Source organism: Vigna angularis, chromosome 5 (genome assembly GCF_016808095.1).
Source record: "Vigna angularis cultivar LongXiaoDou No.4 chromosome 5, ASM1680809v1, whole genome shotgun sequence".
NCBI lineage: Eukaryota > Viridiplantae > Streptophyta > Magnoliopsida > Fabales > Fabaceae > Vigna > Vigna angularis.
In genome coordinates this window covers 714,235-733,942 of record NC_068974.1, presented here as the reverse complement: position 1 = coordinate 733,942, position 19,708 = coordinate 714,235, and the positions used below count along the sequence as shown (strand labels likewise).

General features: G+C 33.2%; 3 protein-coding genes across 5 annotated transcripts; 1 reads left to right on the top strand and 2 right to left on the bottom strand.

The window, feature by feature from the left end:
- Positions 1–13: 13 nt before the first annotated feature.
- On the bottom strand, positions 14–3,975 carry LOC128193326 (putative pentatricopeptide repeat-containing protein At5g37570). 2 transcript variants are annotated; one of them, XM_017552235.2, is made up of 4 exons: positions 3,685–3,975; positions 3,513–3,603; positions 3,148–3,234; positions 14–1,638 (listed from the first exon to the last, which is right to left on the bottom strand). In XM_017552235.2, the coding sequence occupies exons 1-4, from the start codon at positions 3,754–3,756 to the stop codon at positions 29–31; spliced, it is 1,860 nt and encodes a 619-aa protein (XP_017407724.2). In that variant the 5' UTR covers positions 3,757–3,975; the 3' UTR covers positions 14–28. The 2 variants fall into 2 exon arrangements, with proteins under 2 accessions (XP_017407724.2, XP_052734388.1); XM_052878428.1 differs by having other exon boundaries at positions 3,531–3,603.
- A 1,334-nt stretch (positions 3,976–5,309) lies between these two features.
- Positions 5,310–9,155, top strand: LOC108320724 (FT-interacting protein 1). 2 transcript variants are annotated; one of them, XM_017552242.2, is made up of 2 exons: positions 6,143–6,264; positions 6,351–9,155. In XM_017552242.2, exon 2 carries the CDS (start codon positions 6,402–6,404, stop codon positions 8,994–8,996), a length of 2,595 nt encoding a protein of 864 aa, XP_017407731.1. In that variant the 5' UTR covers positions 6,143–6,264; positions 6,351–6,401; the 3' UTR covers positions 8,997–9,155. The 2 variants fall into 2 exon arrangements, with proteins under 2 accessions (XP_017407730.1, XP_017407731.1); XM_017552241.2 differs by having other exon boundaries at positions 5,310–9,155.
- A 2,253-nt stretch (positions 9,156–11,408) lies between these two features.
- LOC108320732 (O-fucosyltransferase 20) lies at positions 11,409–14,597 on the bottom strand. The gene is made up of 6 exons (XM_017552249.2): positions 13,761–14,597; positions 13,353–13,518; positions 13,051–13,140; positions 12,623–12,906; positions 12,240–12,498; positions 11,409–12,036 (listed from the first exon to the last, which is right to left on the bottom strand). Exons 1-6 carry the CDS (start codon positions 14,417–14,419, stop codon positions 11,818–11,820), a joined length of 1,677 nt encoding a protein of 558 aa, XP_017407738.1. The 5' UTR covers positions 14,420–14,597; the 3' UTR covers positions 11,409–11,817.
- Positions 14,598–19,708: the final 5,111 nt, after the last annotated feature.

The window sequence follows — 19,708 nt, the reverse complement described above, 5'->3', positions numbered from 1 at the left end:
TTATATACCAAAACAACTCGGCCCTAGACTAAATTTTACTACAACCAGGTATCTTACGCACTCTCCTTTCCCTCATCTTACTTCTCACAAGGGAAACATCAATCCATCGCTCTGCTGCTGCATAGATGTCAGACAACAGCACATAGTTCGCTGCATTTAGATGATCAAACTGCAAAAGTCGATTGGCAACAATCTCTCCTAGCTCTGAATCACCATATAGTTTACATGCCCCAAGAAGTGCACCCCAAGCACCGGCATGAGGCTCAGGCATTAATTTTAAAAGTTCATAAGCATCCCTTACGTGTCCTGACCGGCTTAGAAGATCAACCATACAGGCGTAGTGATCAGACGAAGGACTAATGTAGTATTTTTGCTTCATGGATTGGAAGTAGTTCCAGCCCTCATCAACAAGCCCAGCATGACTACAGGCTGTGAGAATGACTGTGAAGGCCACCTCATCCGGATACAGCCCTTCCATCAGCATCCTGTTAAATAGATTCACGGCTTGTTCCCCACGCCCATGAATTGACAACCCTTGTATCATCGAACAATACAAGACTAGATCTCGTTTAGGTCTTTCCTCAAATAATTTCGAAGCTCTATCCATGTTTCCACATTTTGCATTCATATCCAGAAGCGCTGCAATTACATGGTCCTGCTGAAAATCAATACAGCTCTTGCTTACATAAGAATCAACCCATTGAGCGAGTTCTAAATTTCCCAACTGCGTCGAAGCCGACATCAAGCTAACTAGTATGAACTCATCAGGCTTCACATTCATCGATTCCATCTCAAAAAACACTTTCAACGCCTGATTAGGCTGCCCATTCTGGACATAACCCGATATCAAAGCAGACCAAGCAACAACATCCTTTCCGGGAGCACGATCAAACAAGAACCTCGCGGCCACCATGTCACCCACCTTAGCATACCCATCAATCATGGTGGTGAAAGAAACAACATTCTTCTCCAGCATAGCCTCAAACATGTCCCTAGCACCACTCAAATTCCCCAACTTGATAAAACCCTGCAACATCGCATTCCAAGAAGCCACATTTCTCTGCGGCATCTCATTAAACAACTTCTCGGCCTCCACAACATCCCCAACGGCAACGTAACCAACAAGCATAGCAGTCCAAGAAACGACACTCCTCTTAGATATTCCATCAAAAACCCTGCGAGCATCATCAATCTGCCCAAATTTGCCATACATGTCGACCAAACTGGTGGCCACGTAGAGATCCCGGTCGACTCCACACCTAATTGCGGACCCATGAAGCGATTTTCCTTCCCACGGCATGCACGTGGCGCAACAGGCCTTAATGACAGAAGGGTAGGTGAAGGTGTCGGGAAGGACCCCGTGCGCCTTCATGCGAGTAAAGGCGGTGAGGGTTTGGGAGAAGCAGCTGTTGTGGCAATGGGATTTCATGAGAGTGTTCCAGAGGAAGGTTGAAGGGGTGAGGACACGGAGGAAGACAGAGGAGGTGTAGGAGAGAGTGGAGAGGGTGTGTGAGAGGGGAATGAAAAGGGAGATGAGGAAGTGATCTTGCTCAAGGCCTCGGTAGATGATGGAAGCGTGCACTTGCTTCAGTTGTTCACTGCTCTTGCACGCCTTAAGAAAGGTGATGATGCTCGCACCTGAACCAAGACCAAGAGAAGAACAAGACCAGTTATGAGAGATTGAATGCATGGAACTGCAACTTCAAATCGGACTTCACTTTCCATCTAACACTCCCACTACCACACTGTCACATGTACATTCCTTTTTAACTAAAATGCAATCTCCGTAACTAGAATGCAATAACAGTGAGTACACTTTAACTTTAACGCGCAACCTGGATAATTTATTTGATTTCGTCCCGACTCAACCCTATTTCTCTTATGTGAACCTTTTAGGCTATTTTTGACTTTGATCCATGCAGATTAGGACTAGCTCCGTGGATTAAATTGATACCTCTTGCAGTTTTATTTGTTTGTCAATTTGCTTGAGTCTGAAAATGATTAATTTCTATTAAAGCGTCTAACTATTAATCTCTAATGCGACATTTCTTTGGAACCATATGGTTTTCATTCAATGTTAATTAGCCCCAATTGGCAAGATTGATAGGAAAATTGGACAAATATTGGTCTACCCCAAAGCCCAAACCAACAATTGATAAGAAAATTGATGAGGACCGTAAAACTACGAAAATTGTGAGCAGTATGGCCTAAGAAAATGCAGGAAAACTCTGCCAATCGTTGATACGTTTCCCACAAGGATCATGACTATCAATTCAACTAGAACACGACATGGTAAAAAAATTGGTTATTGAACGAGTGATTGTTGATGCTCCAAAGCAATCAAATTTTTCAACAAATATATTGGATAATTTCTAAAGTATAGTATCCACGGACATTTGGTAAAATATACAAGATTTGATGTAAGGAAATAAAGTTAATTTCAAAAAGTAGTAAGCTAAAAAACAATTTAATTGAAAATTACGTATTGAAACTATATTTTACCACTTCGTACCTCTATTGTAATGATCAAGTTATCACTTATAAAGATGCAATTAATTATGTCCTGCAAATTCTCTTTGAATGTAACTCTAGGTCCATTCTTAGCACTTAGAACCTAAGATCACTAAATTCCTCAATGTCTATTTGAATGGATCATTTACATTAAAACTTAGCACAAGTTTCAGTAGGTACATTGCAAGTTGTGAAAGTAACTCAATCTCATACTGTTTTTGGTTTCTCACTTCACTTGGTTGGTTCGCTCGTTTATGCGGTCTCTTTTACTGTTACTCAACCTTGCAAGTGTATAATCTATCAACTTTTAGACTCAACTTTTCCCTGTGATTGTAATTCCTATGTTTAACATTCTTAAGTCAAATAATAGCCATAGTAAGCTTTCTTTATTTCGGAAGAACTTGCGTTCTTACTCACACCGAGAATATCATAATAGTCTCTTGCCAAAAATGCTGTAATAGAATTTGGGGAAAACAAATTGGTCATCAACATGCATGCGACAACTAACAAGTATTCATTCGGAAGCAAAGAGAGTACTGAATTGAGTGAAAGGTAAACGAACTTGAAACTCCTTCAGATTCCGTTAATAGAAAAAATCATGTCAAAGTATATGATGCAGAATTTTAAAATTTATACCTGAGCCATGAATCAATCTAGATGCCTCCCAATATTTATTTGCACCGCCCAATAGTAACCATTTCTTCAAATTAAAGCCACCTCCAACTGCAAATGGATAAAGAGGAGCAGGTGAGCATAAACAACAATTGAAAAGCATGTAACACTTAAATTAGATTCAACATTGCAAAAAAACAAGATATGGGCCTATATTCAATTCATTCAGCAATTTATGAACTTACATAAAATAAAATAACCTTAGAACCAAATAACATAACCCAAAATGAAAATTTTGAAACTAAACAAAAATTGACAAATTGCTTAGTTTCCCAAACAGTAATACAATGAAAAGGGAAAGAGAATAAAAGGATTAATTTAACACACACCATTAGACGTAAAACTACCAGTAACTCTCGATGGATGGAAAAGCCCAGAGTTCAGTGTCCTATAACCCCTTTGGAACACTGATTGATAAACCTGCAAATGAGAATTTGCAGCACAATTGGAAAACCATATTTCATTGAAGCACCCTGAAAAAGAAGTCGAAAAAATGCGTACAGAATGGTTGGCACCACGGAAAGATCGACGAGCAAGGCGATTAACGAGAGTGACGCCATGAGAGCGAACCATTTGGGTAATGAGAGCGAGAAACTACAAAGGCCAATCAAAAAGGGTTTTGGGAATTGGGGGTAAATAAACCCTAGATAAACCCTAAATTGAAGGATTTGATGAAGAAGGTTCGAGTAAAATCAGGAAGAGAGGAGAGACGAACAGAAAATGGACTATGAACTGAGGAACAGTGTGTGAGACACGACAAAGCGCTCCTAAGTTGAGGGAACTCTTGTGACTGTGTGGTTCCTTACCGTACAAGTGTTTGGCTGCGGATTTATCCTAATAAAAAATTATTAAATTATAAAATTATTTTATTAAAATAATTATAAAAAATATGTATTGTTTATTATAAAAATTATTTAAATTTTAAAAAAATAGTTATTAAAAATATAAATAATTATTTTAATTTATAAAATAATTAAATTGAAATTAAGATTAATAAAAATAGAAAATTAGTTATTTTAATTTAAAATAACGGTTAGTTAAAGAAAAAAAATAAGAATCACTTATATGAGTACGTGACAGATTCTAATTATTTCATCACTATTAAAATAATTAGTTTAAATAATAATAGAAGTATATTTATTCATCTAAAATTATAGTATTTTTCATAATCATGTCTAAAAATTAACGTATGAAAATGTATAATACTGTTATAGTATTTATATTAATTATTTAATATTTTTTATTCTTTTTCAAACATTTATTGAAAGAATGGATATGATTCGTTAACAGATGATGATTTAGTAGATTTTTGTAAATAAAGAGACTGCGTTTTAATTTTTTAATAAATATTAAAAGCACATTAAATAAAAAATTGAAAGAACAAATATTAAATACTTAGTACAAACAGGGGAAAATAAATTTCAAAGAATGAAAAAAAATGTGTTAAAAATGTATTCTTAATTCTTAATACTTATAGTTGTCAATCTTTTAAAAGAGGAGGAGAATGAAGCACAAGAAAAGTATCATAGTCATCTACCTTTGCTTTCTTGCAGCTTCAGCTATGCCTTTCCTGCTACTTTTCTTCACTTTTTCTTCACTTAGACATTGCTGCACATCCAAGAAAGCAATTATCCTCAAAATTCCACACACAGTAACCATGCAATTGCTTTCATTAGACTAGTCCCTTTAGGCTATTCAACTTCATCATGTAACTAAACACATTCACAGACACAAAGTTCAGAATCATCTTTTGCTTTATCAGTAAGTTAAGAATCATACTAATTTTCCTTCTTCTCTCATTACAAATACAACAAAAAGAAAAGGCAATCAAAATTCTGAAATGAACCCTTTTAGTATTCATATTTTATACATTTAATCGTTGCATTTTAAAAATTTTCATTCAATTCACCAATCCATTAAATATGTAACAAAATCCTGACAGTACACACACAAATATCTGTGTAATAAAATTTGCAAGAATGACTTGAAGTAGTGATTATGTTGTTGAAGAACTAGCATAGAATTACAAGAATCTTCAGACCAGAAGAATGATCCTAGCTTTAAGTTAGATCAATCTGAAGCTTTCTCATTCTTTTCTGCTTTCTCATGCAGCTTCTCAGTGAAATTATTCCTTGCTTAACCAAAAGTGAAGCAAGAACTTGTGAGAAGCAGGAAAGTGAGAGAACCATAACTCTGCTGTTTTCTTTTGGCTTTTTGCATTCTTAATAAGTAGAACTTCTCAGGCTCAGAATCGAATTTCTGGTTACTTTGGCAAGCCACCTAGCTGCAACTACTTGTGGAGTGAGGCTAGAAAGAAAAGGGACATGAAACTGGTTGTGGAGGTTATTAATGCTCATGATCTTATGCCAAAAGATGGTGAAGGATCAGCCAGTCCCTTTGTGGAAGTAGACTTTGAAAACCAGCTTAGCAGAACCAGAACTGTGCCAAAGAACCTCAACCCCACCTGGAACCAAAAACTACTCTTCCATTTGGATGCAACCAAACCTTACCATCGCCAAACTATTGAAGTATCAGTCTACAACGAGAGGAGACTCACTCCAGGCAGAAATTTCCTTGGAAGGGTGAGAATTCCTTGCTCCAACATTGTCAAGGAAGGTGAAGAAGTGTATCAGATTTTCCCACTTGAAAAGAAATGGTTTCTGTCTCCTGTTAAGGGTGAGATTGGCCTCAAAATATACATTGCATCACAGTCAACAAACTCCAAACCAAAACCTCTTTCTCCTGTTTTCCCCTCAGAACTAGAAAAACTCCAACCTTCTACTCCACTCCAACCACCAGAATCAACAACTAGTACTACCCTTCCTCCTCCTCTTATTACTCCTTCAGACAGAACAACATCAGAAGCTGATTCCATTGAAGAACTTCCTACATTTGACACCCCAAAATCAAGTATAGAAGAAGCAGAAGTATATTCTGGTGAACAAGTTCAGTCTAGTGACGTTGGTATCGATCCAGATCCAAAGAAAGAAAGCAGTGAAGCTGTGCCAGAGACAACTCAACAACTAGACAAGCATCAAGTTCTCCAGCCACAGACGATTTCAATAAAGAGAAGACCACCAGGTACTCCATCTGCCATGCATTCAGTTGATCCTCAAGTCCAATCTAGTCATCATGAAAACTATAACCACAGTGACACCAATCCACAGCCTAGGATTTCAGTAAAGAGGCGACCTCAAGCACAAGGTACTCCTTTCACAATGCACTCGGTTGATCCACAAGTCCAACAAAGCCACGGTGAAGGCTACAATCACAATGACAGCCACCAGAAGCCAAGAATTTCAATTAAAAGACGACCACGAGGACCCTTTAATCCACAAGTCCATGCGAGCCATGATGAAGCCTACAACCTCATGGGAACCAATCCACAACAGCCAAGAATTTTAGTAGAGAGGCAACCGCAGAATACTCCACTCACCACGCACCAAGTTAGTCCTACTAGCCATGACGAAAACTACAGTCTCAATGACACCAACGTACGTCTTGGAGAAAGGTGGCCAAGTGAGGGAGCTTATGGCAGAAGAGGGTGGATGAGTGGCAGTGACAGATTCAGTAGTACATTTGATCTTGTTGAGCAGATGTATTATCTGTATGTTCGTGTTGTGAAGGCGAAAGATCTTCCTCCGAGCACCATCACCTCAAGCTGTGATCCTTATGTGGAAGTGAAGCTGGGGAACTACAAGGGAAGAACAAAGCACTTTGATCGGAAATTGAACGCGGAGTGGAACCAAGTGTTTGCTTTCTCCAAAGACCGCATTCAGTCTTCTGTTTTAGAAGTCTTTGTGAAAGATAAAGCAATGATGGGGAGAGATGAGTATCTTGGAAGGGTGGTTTTTGACCTCAATGAGGTTCCAACAAGAGTTCCACCAGATAGTCCACTAGCTCCTCAGTGGTATCGGCTTGAGGACTGGCGCGAAGAAGGCAAGGTGAGGGGTGACATTATGCTTGCAGTTTGGATGGGAACACAAGCTGATGAGGCTTTTTCTGATGCTTGGCATTCTGATGCTGCCACTGTCTATGGTGAGGGTGTTTTCAACATCAGATCAAAGGTTTACATGTCACCAAAACTGTGGTATCTCAGAGTGAATGTCATTGAAGCTCAAGATGTAATACCGGGTGACAGAAACAGACTACCTGAGGTTTTTGTGAAAGCTCAAGTGGGGTGCCAAGTACTAACAACCAAGATATGCCCCACAAGAACAACCACCCCATTTTGGAATGAAGATTTGATTTTTGTAGCCTGTGAGCCATTTGAGGAGCAACTAACAATCACTGTGGAGGATCGTGTGCACCCTTCAAAAGATGAGGTACTTGGGAAGATAATCCTACCAATGAACCTCTTTGAGAAGCGGCTAGACCAAAGGCCGGTTCATTCCCGCTGGTTCAGTCTGGAGAAATTTGGTTTTGGAATGTTAGAAGGTGATAGAAGAAATGAGCTCAAGTTTTCAAGCAGGATTCACATGAGAGTTTGCCTTGAAGGTGGATACCATGTTCTGGATGAGTCCACATTGTACAGCAGTGATCAAAGACCAACAGCGAGACAACTATGGAAGCAACCAATTGGGATACTTGAAGTAGGCATCTTAGGAGCTCAAGGGCTTCTCCCAATGAAGATGAGGGATGGCAGAGGCAGCACTGATGCATACTGTGTTGCCAAGTATGGTCAGAAATGGGTGAGAACCAGAACGCTGCTTGACACTTTCAGTCCTAAATGGAATGAGCAATACACATGGGAGGTTTATGATCCTTGCACTGTGATAACATTGGGAGTTTTTGACAACTGCCATTTAGGTGGAGAAAAAGCTACAGGAAGGGATTCTCGTATTGGAAAGGTAAGAATAAGGCTATCAACACTTGAAGCTAATAGAACTTACACCAATTCTCACCCTCTTCTTGTTCTACATCCACATGGGGTTAAGAAGATGGGAGAGCTTCAGTTAGCAGTGAGGTTCACAGCACTCTCACTGGCTAACATAGTTCATATCTACGGCCAACCTTTGCTTCCCAAGATTCATTACTTGCACCCTTTCACGGTTAACCAAATAGACAACTTAAGGTACCAAGCAATGAACATTGTGGCTGAAAGGCTAGGCAGAGCCGAACCCCCACTCAGGAAGGAGGTGGTGGAGTACATGCTGGATGTTGATTCCCATATGTGGAGCATGAGAAGAAGCAAGGCTAACTTCTTCCGCATCATGTCACTTTTCTCTGGAATGATCAAAATGGGAAAGTGGTTCAGTGATGTTTGCCTCTGGAAGAACCATGTTACATCAATCCTAGTTCACATTCTCTTCCTTATACTGATATGGTACCCGGAATTGATCCTACCAACTGTGTTTCTATACATGTTCCTGATTGGTCTGTGGAACTACAGGTTCCGGCCAAGACACCCTCCTCACATGGATCCTAAACTCTCCTGGGCCGAAGCTGTTCATCCTGACGAACTAGATGAAGAGTTTGACACATTTCCAACTTCAAGATCACAAGATGCTGTGAGAATGAGGTATGACAGGCTTAGAACTGTGGCAGGTAGGATTCAGACAGTTGTTGGGGACATAGCCACACAAGGGGAGAGGTTTCAGTCTCTTCTGAGTTGGAGAGACCCCAGAGCAACCAGCCTCTTTGTAGTGTTCAGCTTTTGTGCTGCTGTGACTCTCTATGCAACACCATTCAGAGTGGTGGCTCTGGTTACAGGCTTGTACTTTTTGAGACATCCGAGGTTTAGGAGCAAGATGCCTTCAGTACCAAGTAATTTCTTCAAGAGGCTCCCAGCTAGAACAGATAGTTTACTGTGATCTTCTTTTCCAAAGTTTTTGCTTGTTATTGTTATGCATAGTTACACACAGTTTGCAGTTTCTTCCTTTCCTGCTTTAGTTATAATATCAGTGTTACTGTAGAATAACAATCGGTGCCTTGAAGTCCCACATCGTCAGAATGTGAATTGCTAAACTTTCTACGAGTCAATAGTTTATTAAACACTTCTTCACTGATATAATACTGTTTATCAAATTCTGACTTTTAAAATGGAAGTTGGAAATTGTTTTTCAAAAAACTAAATTCTGTATTTGTTTTTCAATTTTTTTTTTTTACAAAACCGAAATTTTGAAAACCTTTAAAATTAAAAATTTAATAATTAAAATAGTTAAGGTGATATTTGAAGTTTATATTTGTAATAATTTAAATAGATTGTAAATATAATTAATATTGGAATTTAAAAAAAATAACAAGTTATTTGAGAATAAATATTAGAAATTTAAATTCATGATTTAAGTGCATTTATCATTAAATCTATTTTTTAATTTAATAATATAAAACATAGAATAATATATATATTTAAGAAATTAAATTTATTATAATATCTTATTTGCAATCATTATTTCATGGAAGATACATATTTATATTGAGTTTAGAACATTTTTTAAAATATTAATAAATAGATTTAATTTTATTCTTATTACATTTGTAGCATTTATTTCATTAATATTTATTGAGTGTAGTGAATATTTTAAAATTGAATGAATAGATTTAATTTTGTTCTTATTACAATTGTGACATTGAAGTAAAATATTAAGGGAGTATTTAAGAAAAGATATAAAAATAAAAACCTTTTTAAAATGAAAAATAAACAGCACTAAATTAAATTTATTAATATTTTAATACTTTATTAAGTTTTGTAATGGTTTAAATAATTTTACCAAGTTAATTATTTAATACATAGAATAAAATATTAAATTTAGTTGATAGTATATAATTAAATTTTTAGTAGTTAATATTGGAGATCAATAGACTCTAATTATTATTATTTTTTATTAATAATGAGATTATTTGATATCAATAATTTTTAATTGATAAAATAATCTCTAACTTAATCAACGACTAATTATATTTTGTTTCTAAACTAATTATTATTGAATAATTTTGTATTTTTTAATTATTGTAATATTGTTTTAATATGATTTCTTCTGGTGAAACTTTGTGATTTAAAATAAAAAATAATAAGTTGTTTGATTGTGGGAAAATTATTTGATTAGAAAAATTAGAAATTTAAATATTGATTTAAATGAATAGGTTAAGTATATTTATAATTAAATCTATTTATTAACTTAATTATGTAAAATATGGAATAATATATAGATAATTAAAAGTTAAATTTATTGTAATATCTTATCTGCAGTAGTCAATTGATGCAGAGATATATGTTTTTGTAATATCTTATTTGCAATAGTTAATTGATGCATGTATATAATTTTGTTGATGTAGTAAACATTTTTAAAATGAATAAATAGATTTAATTTTATTCTTAATAAATTTGTAACATTGAAGTAAAATAATAAAGAAGCATTAAAAAAATTAAAAAGAAAAAAGAAAAACTTGTCTAAAATGAAACATAAATAGTGTATTAATTAAAAATAGTAATGTTTTAGTATTTTAGTAAAGTTGTAATGATTTAAATATGTTTATTAAATTAATTATATAATATTTAAAATAAAATATTAAATTAAGTTGAATGGTTATTAATAAAATGACATATTAAAATTATACATATAAGTATTATAGCATTGCTTTTAAAATATGATTTTAGGTCCTTTGATTTTAAGAAAACTACTTGATGATAAAAATTTAAAATTGAAGCTATAATTTAAATTAATGATAAGCTAATATTATAAATATTAAAAACGCAAAGATTATTGTTTAAGATTACAAGAAAACCCTAAAAGTTCAAATTAGAAAAATGAGTAAATATAAAATATAAAGTAGATAGATAGCCTATTTTGATGTCATTTAATGTAGTTAACATCATCCTATTTTAGAGGAAAATGGTTCCAATTGGCACCCTAATCCTATCTTTTAGAATAAATCAAACTGATAACCTTCTGCTTCAGATAATAATATCAAAGACATTTTGTCCTATTCCTGGATAAGCACTGATTTATTTAAATTAATACCTTGATTGATACATTTACCTGTTAAATGCCATCCTCAACAATCTTAATCTGGTAATAATACACATACAGTGTTTTGTGTTATCAGAAATTGCAAATGATTAAACCTCATCTGATATAAGCCAATGATGCTTAATTGAAATTTGCACAAGAAAATTATCAGTATTTTTCACCTTTATATAATCTGAAACTATTCCAATCACATGTTCAGTTTCAGCTGCTGCTGAATTGAGAGATAGCATAAGGTGATCTAGAAAGAGCAAATAACTCCATCCAAAACTGGGAATTTATACTGATATGTACTACAAAGAATTGGGAATGTATCTATACAAACTCTATAAAGAATCAAAGAATGATATGTTCTATGCACTGATTGAGCCTATTATCAACTGATGAAAATCTACATTGCCTCACATAGTTGAATACAAATTCTGTGTATTTAATGAAAGAATGTGAGGAAACCTACAGGGATATGCATGCTTGACCATGCCTTTCAAGATGATGCTATCAAGAACTGTGGTTCCCATGGAAGTGACCTCAAGAAGTTTGGCAAGGGATCAAAATCATACCGATTACCAAAACCGGCTTCTTTTCATGTTTGTTCATCCATTTCTGTGTAATATTTGTACCAAAAGCTTGGTATCATATGTGCAATTAACTGGGATCAGTGATGTTATGAGTCATTGCACATGCACTCAGGAATAGGATACTTAGTGACATCTCTTGCAGCCTTGCTAGTCCTGAGTTCTGGCTGACCTAATGAGTCTTGATGCAATTCCTTGATGATGCTGTTGAACTCTTCTTCAGGGAGGGAAGAGTTCAGAAAATAGGGCAGCATATGTCTTTTGTTTGGTGTTATATATTTCTTGTGACCTGCATAAGCCCTGTGACCCTGAAATAACATATAGTTTCAAGAATTAGAAGCTGTCACATATTACAAACTCTATATTAAGAGTACATACATTGTTGCAATATAAGCTACTTCTAGCTTCTAGAGAAGTTTCTTCCTTTCAAATTTGTCTCCAATGAATGCTTCTAAATAGGTTTAGCCAAACTTATTCTAGCTAAAGAAATGTTTATATAGTCTTATAATACCTGAATTGCATGGCCCATATTTCCTCCATGAGATGGCATGAAAACATCACTCTTCTCAGAGACTATGTAATCTATGGCAGCCATTAGGGAAGCTTTATTTGCAAATGGTTCTAGTTCTCCAGGTAAAGCAAGATCTTCCTTGCTGTAAATATTTTGAAACTCGTTGATTAGTGGTTGCAATGCCTCTTTCCCACCTAACGGTTGTCCTCCAGCCCAGTAAATTCTTGCACTTTTTGGAGCTCCTAGAGCTTTAAGCAGCCTATAAATGAGAAGGAGAAAAAAGGATCAGAAAAGCTTCACACACTAACACTTAGAAGACACCTAAATTCTATTTAAACATGTATTATCATGGTAGAAAAAACAGAATGAAGGATTATATCTACCTGGTAACCTCCACAGCATTTAAGGGGCAGAGACCAGCCAGCTTCCTTTCATGGTATGTCATGTTTGATTTCGCAGTTAAGAGTTCAGGCCTATTTATCCTCTCATTTTTTACAATCTCATCATGCTCAGGACTCAGACCAGGTAGACAACCAGTTCTCACCCAGACATCCTTTTCCATCCGTAGATGAAGAGCAAGGTAAGGTCCCTTGCTTTTCATTCTCTCGGCAATGTTGTTACCAAGTTCCTGAACAGGCTTTGCAAACCTTAATGCGTGAAAAGCAACCTGAAATACAAGTGAGAACATTATGAATATTTTTCTATGGAGAAACTATCAGATGCATTTTCATCTTTATATCCAAACAGGCGTATAAAGGAAGTTCCAAATTGCCTTTCCCTCTTTGTCATGAGAATATAGAATTTGCCATACCTTGCATCTAAGCTTTTGAAGATCAGGAGGAAGATCCTTTGTCAGCCTCGAATCCAGTCCACGTAAAAGCAAGACACCTTCTCTGTTGAACTGCATAGAACAACAAGAATCATGTTAAACTCTTGTTCAACAAGAACAACACTTGAGTAGAAGCATTCACAATTAACACTGCAGTTAAAACAATAGCATAGAGGGTTCTAACTTCTAACAACTTGTGTATGATACTGCAACACTTATATTTCTATCAGATATTTTAGTGATATCCACAGAAATGATCAAATGTGGAGATAAAACAAACTTACTCTTCTGAGATAGTGTGATCGAATCCAACTGGGAGTGGCATGAAGGGGAGGGCTCCCCTCTACTGGCCTTGTCATTAGATGTGTTGATGGCAAAGCTGAAACCACCCTCACATCATTGGCAAGAACACTCTTGAAGTGCTCCAAATCAAATATATCAGCAAATTCACTGCAAAATGGAAACAAACCTCAGGTAAGGAAAAAGGCTCTCTTGTGACATGTCCAAATAAGAAAAGAAATTAAATCAGTATCCAAAACTAGATTGAAACTGTACCAATGCTTTGTGGTCATCATTAAAATTTAATCCAAGAATGTAACAGCTTAATTTATAATCAGCAAAATTCAACTCTTCATTTAACATAAAGATCAACCAAGAACGAGACCAGAACAAGAATCTGTATATCTTTTTACCTTTCATCTTCCCAAATGACATTGACTTGCAATATAGGAACAACCAAAGCAGACCCAAGAATCCTAGCAATGACAACAGCGTCAACAATCTGATTCCGCTGTTGATTCATCCCTCCAGAAACTACCACCATGAGGTACCTCCTCCTGTTCTTCACAATTCCCTCACTCTGCCTCCTGTACTCCCTGCCAAAACCTAAGCAAGGCTTGTAACCCAACCCATCTGGCTGCTCCCAAAACTCACTCTTTTCAACCTCTTCAACGGTTTCCACTCCTCTTGGAACCTGTGCATGTAACTGCACACTGGTAATCAGAGGCTCTGAAACAGTGTCATCTGCACCATCCAAAATACCACCCTCCTGTGACACAACTCCGGGCATGGATTTTGAGAAGCCTACTGAGGTTGCACAAGGGAAGGGAGGAAATGGGGTGTCCAGATTGAAGCCTAGCTTGATCATGGCTAAGAAGGCAAGGAGAGAGAGAATGAAAAGGAACAATCTTGGCCTACCCCATTTGACAAAGCTGAAGACTTTGGAATGTCTTGCACATTTCTTGGGAGATTCGAGCAAGGATTGAAGAGAAGAAGACGATATGGAGTTGATGATCTGAGAAGGGACTGAAATGTAAGACAACTTCTTGGCATTGTTCTTGGACTTTGCCATGGCTTTCTTCTCCAAGATTCAATGATTCTTTGATTGGTGAGTTTTATAATAGCCTTGTGATGTGTTGTTTGTTAATGGCTAATGGGTTTTTTCTATTTCAATTATTTTCTAGAGAGAGAAGTAGGTGTCTGGAGGAGAGAGAAGAGGCGGCGGGAACACCAAGATTGTCTGACGACCAAAGGCAACGCGTCGCTCAAAAAGTCGCTCCGGTTTTGAGTTTGGACAAAAACTTGTTTTGTATTTTTTTGTGTGCTTTCGTCACATAGTTACTTTTTTGTTGCCCATGTGTTTTGAACAAGATTATTTTATTTTATTACCTAAAGAATACTAAATATTTATTCAAATATATGTTTCATTATTTCTATTCAAATACTAAAATAATAACAATTTCTACAAAAGTAAATTAATTAATTAATTGGACTTTCAATTTTTTTTTCACAATATTTTTAAGTAGCAAATAATTGTTAAATAAGTCTAACAAGTTTTTTCTATTTATACAAGGATCTAGGTTTTTTTTTTCAATAAAGAAATAAAAATCAATATTAATAGTTTGAATAAAAAATTAATATTCAAACTTGAAAGGAACATTGTTCCAAGTAGGGATAAGCATTGAATATAGATTCACTAATATTATAAATGAGTAACTTCTTCACTAAATTAAACTCCTCTCTTACAAATATATATATTAATTAACTTCAATGAATGACTCATTAATTAATCAACATACATTTAGGTATTTTCATATGGTAAAATGTGAGATTTTTATATTTTTTTTTCAGATAGTGTAATATTATATTAATTTTTCTTTTTTTTTTCTTTCTATAAGTTTTCCTAAATACTACCAAATAAATGTACTTCATCAAAAACTAGGAATAATGATTAAATAGTTGTTTCACCTCAAAGATTTTACTATTCAATCCTTTATCTACTAGATGTAAGAATGAAGGTTATTGAAAAGATAAATTTCATTAGAAAGAGTCACTAAATAAAGATTAAGAAATATTTAATATCAACATAATATTAAAAAAAAAGGTTTTGTCAAGTACAGCTCACACCAGCATATAGTGAATAGATGGAATAGTAAGAAATTTGAAACACATGATGGAATAGAAAATTTCTTGAAGTATGAAAAAGGGTAATGGAAAAAGATGATTATAGAATATGGAATATTAGGGTTAGGGTTTGGTACAAGTCTCTATGAATGCATAAAAAATGGATAGACATTGAAGTGTGTGTGCATTGTTTCATGGCTAAAGCCAGCTGGCCATGGAAGAATGAATCAACAAGTAAGAGAGAAAAGTATCATTCTATTTATTGGTAGCATCCACAATATTTCTTCTTACCACAAATTGAGAAGTAATTAAAAGCATTTTTTATATTATGAACATATTTGAGATAGTTTGCTCAAAAAATTTTGTTATAAAAAAAATTATTTTGTGTATTATTCCTTCTCATCTAAAAATTGTATACTTATCTTGACTTTTTTATGTATAAATTTAGCCTCTTAATATAGAAACTAATCTAAAGTATTTTTTTAGGTTTTTTCTATGTGAAATTAAAATTTATACATTTTTCAGATTTGTGAAAAAATAAAGAGAAATAATTACAAAATTGTTAGACTTTTCTATATTCAAAATGGGTAGAATTATTATTATTATTATAATAATAGTCTCTGTTTTACTGTCAGATGCCAGCTGGATCCTCTTCATACTACAGTCACTCTGTGCCACGCGAGACAAATTCATGTTACAACAACTACCACGTCAGCACTGCTCTGTCGTGTGGGAATGTGCCCTACCACAGTTTTTCTTTTTGGACCACTGAAAGGTTGTTAAATTTAGTTATGTTTTAAATGAAATGAAATATTTATAATTATTTTTTAAATTTTATATTAAGTGAATTTTATTTTTAATTCTTAAATAAAAAATTATTCACACAAATAAAATAAAAAACATGGGTTTTAATTTGGTCAACATTTTACACCCAATGAGGAAGTTTATGTCTCAAGTTTCCACAACCGTCATAATGATGACATTGTTAGGTTTGCTTCAACTACTATGTCACATTACAGTGTTATCAAACTTTTTTCAAAATAATTCTATATAATTATATTTTAAATTCATCCATAAAGTCATATTTTAATTCATTTACATATTTTTAAAATAAAGATTAATTCCAGAAAAACCTCACCTTAAGAAAATGGAAATTAACTCCATGTGTAGCCTCCAAAACATTTTTTTTTGTCACTTTCTTTGACCATTATATGGCTAATAAATAATTGTATTTCTCTTTCATTCCATCATAAATATAGAAAATGGTGTCACCATGTGATTGGAATTTTCAATTCAACAAAGACAATACACAGACATGGCAGTGGACATGTAAAGAAAAAGGCATTATCTCAGACTCTGTATTTTTTAAAAGAAAAAACTGGAAATAATGACCATTACCAAGCACAATCTCTTGTCACCAGCATGATCTACTTAGTTCATGATTTTAATATATAACAATTCAATTATAAAAGATTACAAACTATAATGATTTCATCACAAGTGATTTTAATATATAACAATTCAAGTCTTCAATTTATTAAACTAAATTTTAAACTTTCTATTATAATATAATGATTAGTTGAATTTAATCATAGTATCAATTGGTGGAAGCCATTTAATAAAAAGAAATATTTAATTTTAATTTTAAGTCTAGTATTAAGTAAAAATGAAAAAATTAAATAATTTATAAGAAAAAATATTTACAATTTTATTATCTTAAAGTTTTTAATTAAAAATAATTTAATTTTTATGTAGATTTGGATTTATATTTAATTAGTGTTGTCTTTCTCTTGAGAATTCTCTTCCAAAAAATTTATCAATAAACTTTTTATACATGAATATGATATTATGGTAATGATAAGGTTTTTTATTATGCAATAATCTCTAACTACTTGTAAACCATAATTTAACAACTCTTAAATGTGGTGAAAGTGGGTATCTTAATTTCTTTAGTTTTCTTTATAACTTTCTTCATTTGGAATGTGGCTTAAGAGCTAGCAAGGTTGTAAATGGTGTTGATGCAATTTTTCTTTAGCCCTAAGAGAATCATAATCATTATTTCACCATTATTGAGTGTTCTTCCATCATAAGTAATATTAAGAAAATAGTTTGTGGGGATATTAAGGGCAAGTGGATGAAAGCTTCCCATTATTATAAAGACTTTAGGAATATGCTAAAAACTTCACAATTGACAAAGAAAGAGAAAACCAACCATCATTAATATATTAATATCTTTCTTTTTCTAAGCTTAATCTGATTTATGCTGACTTCTTCAATGTTTTGGTTCCATTTGGCATTTTAGTGAACATAAAAAAAACTACAAAGTGGTGTACTTAATTGGGCAAAATCATTGAGAATTATTAAGGCTAATATACATTGAATGACCTAACATTTCCCTCTCACATACCCCATTAAGAATAGCACATAGCATTTAATTTTTGTTTTCAAAAAGGGAAGAGTGCATTGTAATGGAAGAATATTAACCTTGTACTAATGATATTGGAAACCTAGTTTGCATCCATTATGAGCCCTACATTACATGTCTCAATACTAATAAAATATCATGACACATTTTCTTTGGTTAGAATGGTTGCAAGAGAAGGTTGAATTGCACCATTAACTAACTACCACTCAAGCTCTTTATCAAACCTTTTAAACTTTGTAGTATTAAGCAAAGAATATTGCACAAACAAGTAACCCTTTGGTATTGGATTGTTGAAAATGTGGTGAATATGACACTATGTTTTTGTTAGTGTACAAATGTGGTCAAATTACTCTTTTTTTACAAGACATCATAACATGTTGGTTAAGAATGTTTTGAGTACAATTGAAGAATCCATATCTAGTTAGTCAAGAATATGCTATATATCTTATTTGTTCACTTCTTTGAGTATAATTACCTACCCCAAAGTAAAAAAACATCATAAGAATTTGTTGTACTAAATTTTAATGATGTAAGAATTGTAAGAGACATAATTAATATTATCTTGAAAATTTTAAATTAAGAAATTAGTAAACTTATTCCAAACCCATTAATGGTTTGGGTGAACACCAATCATGACTTTGCTTCATTATTGGCAAATTAGGAAAATACAAGGTGACAAGTGGGGTCCACTACTTTCTACTAAACAACCCTATTCTAATGTGTATATATATATTAACCTAATTTCATGTAAATCCCCTTTACAAGAAAACTCTACCTTTAATTCCAAGAAAATGAAAGGTCCCTCTTGTTTTTGTCAGAACAGACAAGTTATATAATTAGTTCTACAAAACATGGCCCATTCTAGTTTTTTTTTTTTTTTTGTGTAATAAGTATATAGAACTTTTATTTGTTATCTAATTAATTTTCACTTTTTTTGTGTGTACTTTAGTGTAATGTGTTACTTCTTCTGTATTTAAATATAAGTAAAAAAAAAGTATATTTAGAGAAATTAGACATAAAAAATTTATTTTCCTATATGGCACTACTATTATATACCTTTTTAGTATATACAAAATAAAAATATTAAATCAAGTTAATTATAATTCTTAATCAATAAAAAAAATATTTTTTATAATTGAGTTTTTATAGATACTTAAAGTGAAAATGCTTAAAATATTTTGTTCTCCATTAAATCGTTTAAAACATTTTATATATTAAATTCAATTTAACTTTTATATTGATCATAACCTTCATTTTTCTTAAATACGCAGAAAGAAAAATAAATAAAATTATAAGACAAAACATCACTCACATTATCCGATTAATAAAAATAACTAAACCATAAATATTCAATTTAAAAGTATAATTTTTTTTAATAGTCAATAATTTTTTTTAATAAAAACTCAATTAAAAGTAAGTAAATTTATCATGAAACTGAAAATACTCAATTTTTTCTTTCATTATCACTATGAGATAGTTCTTGTTATTTAATGTATATTTTCTAATGATAATAATAAAGTCACTTCTCGTTTTATGTTAACTTTAATATATTTTATATTAATCATAAAATTTCATATTTATTAATGTGTAAAAATAAATAAGTAAAATTACTAGACAATATGATAGTAATGTCATTCAGTTAATGAAAAAATTAAATCATAATAACTCATTGAAAAATATAAAACTTTTGAATACTCAATTGATAAAAAAAGGTTTTGATAAGAACTCAATTGAGCATAATTAAATTTATCATAGACCCAAAACTTAACTAAATCAAAAATTAAATTTAGAAACATTAAAGAGATTAATTAA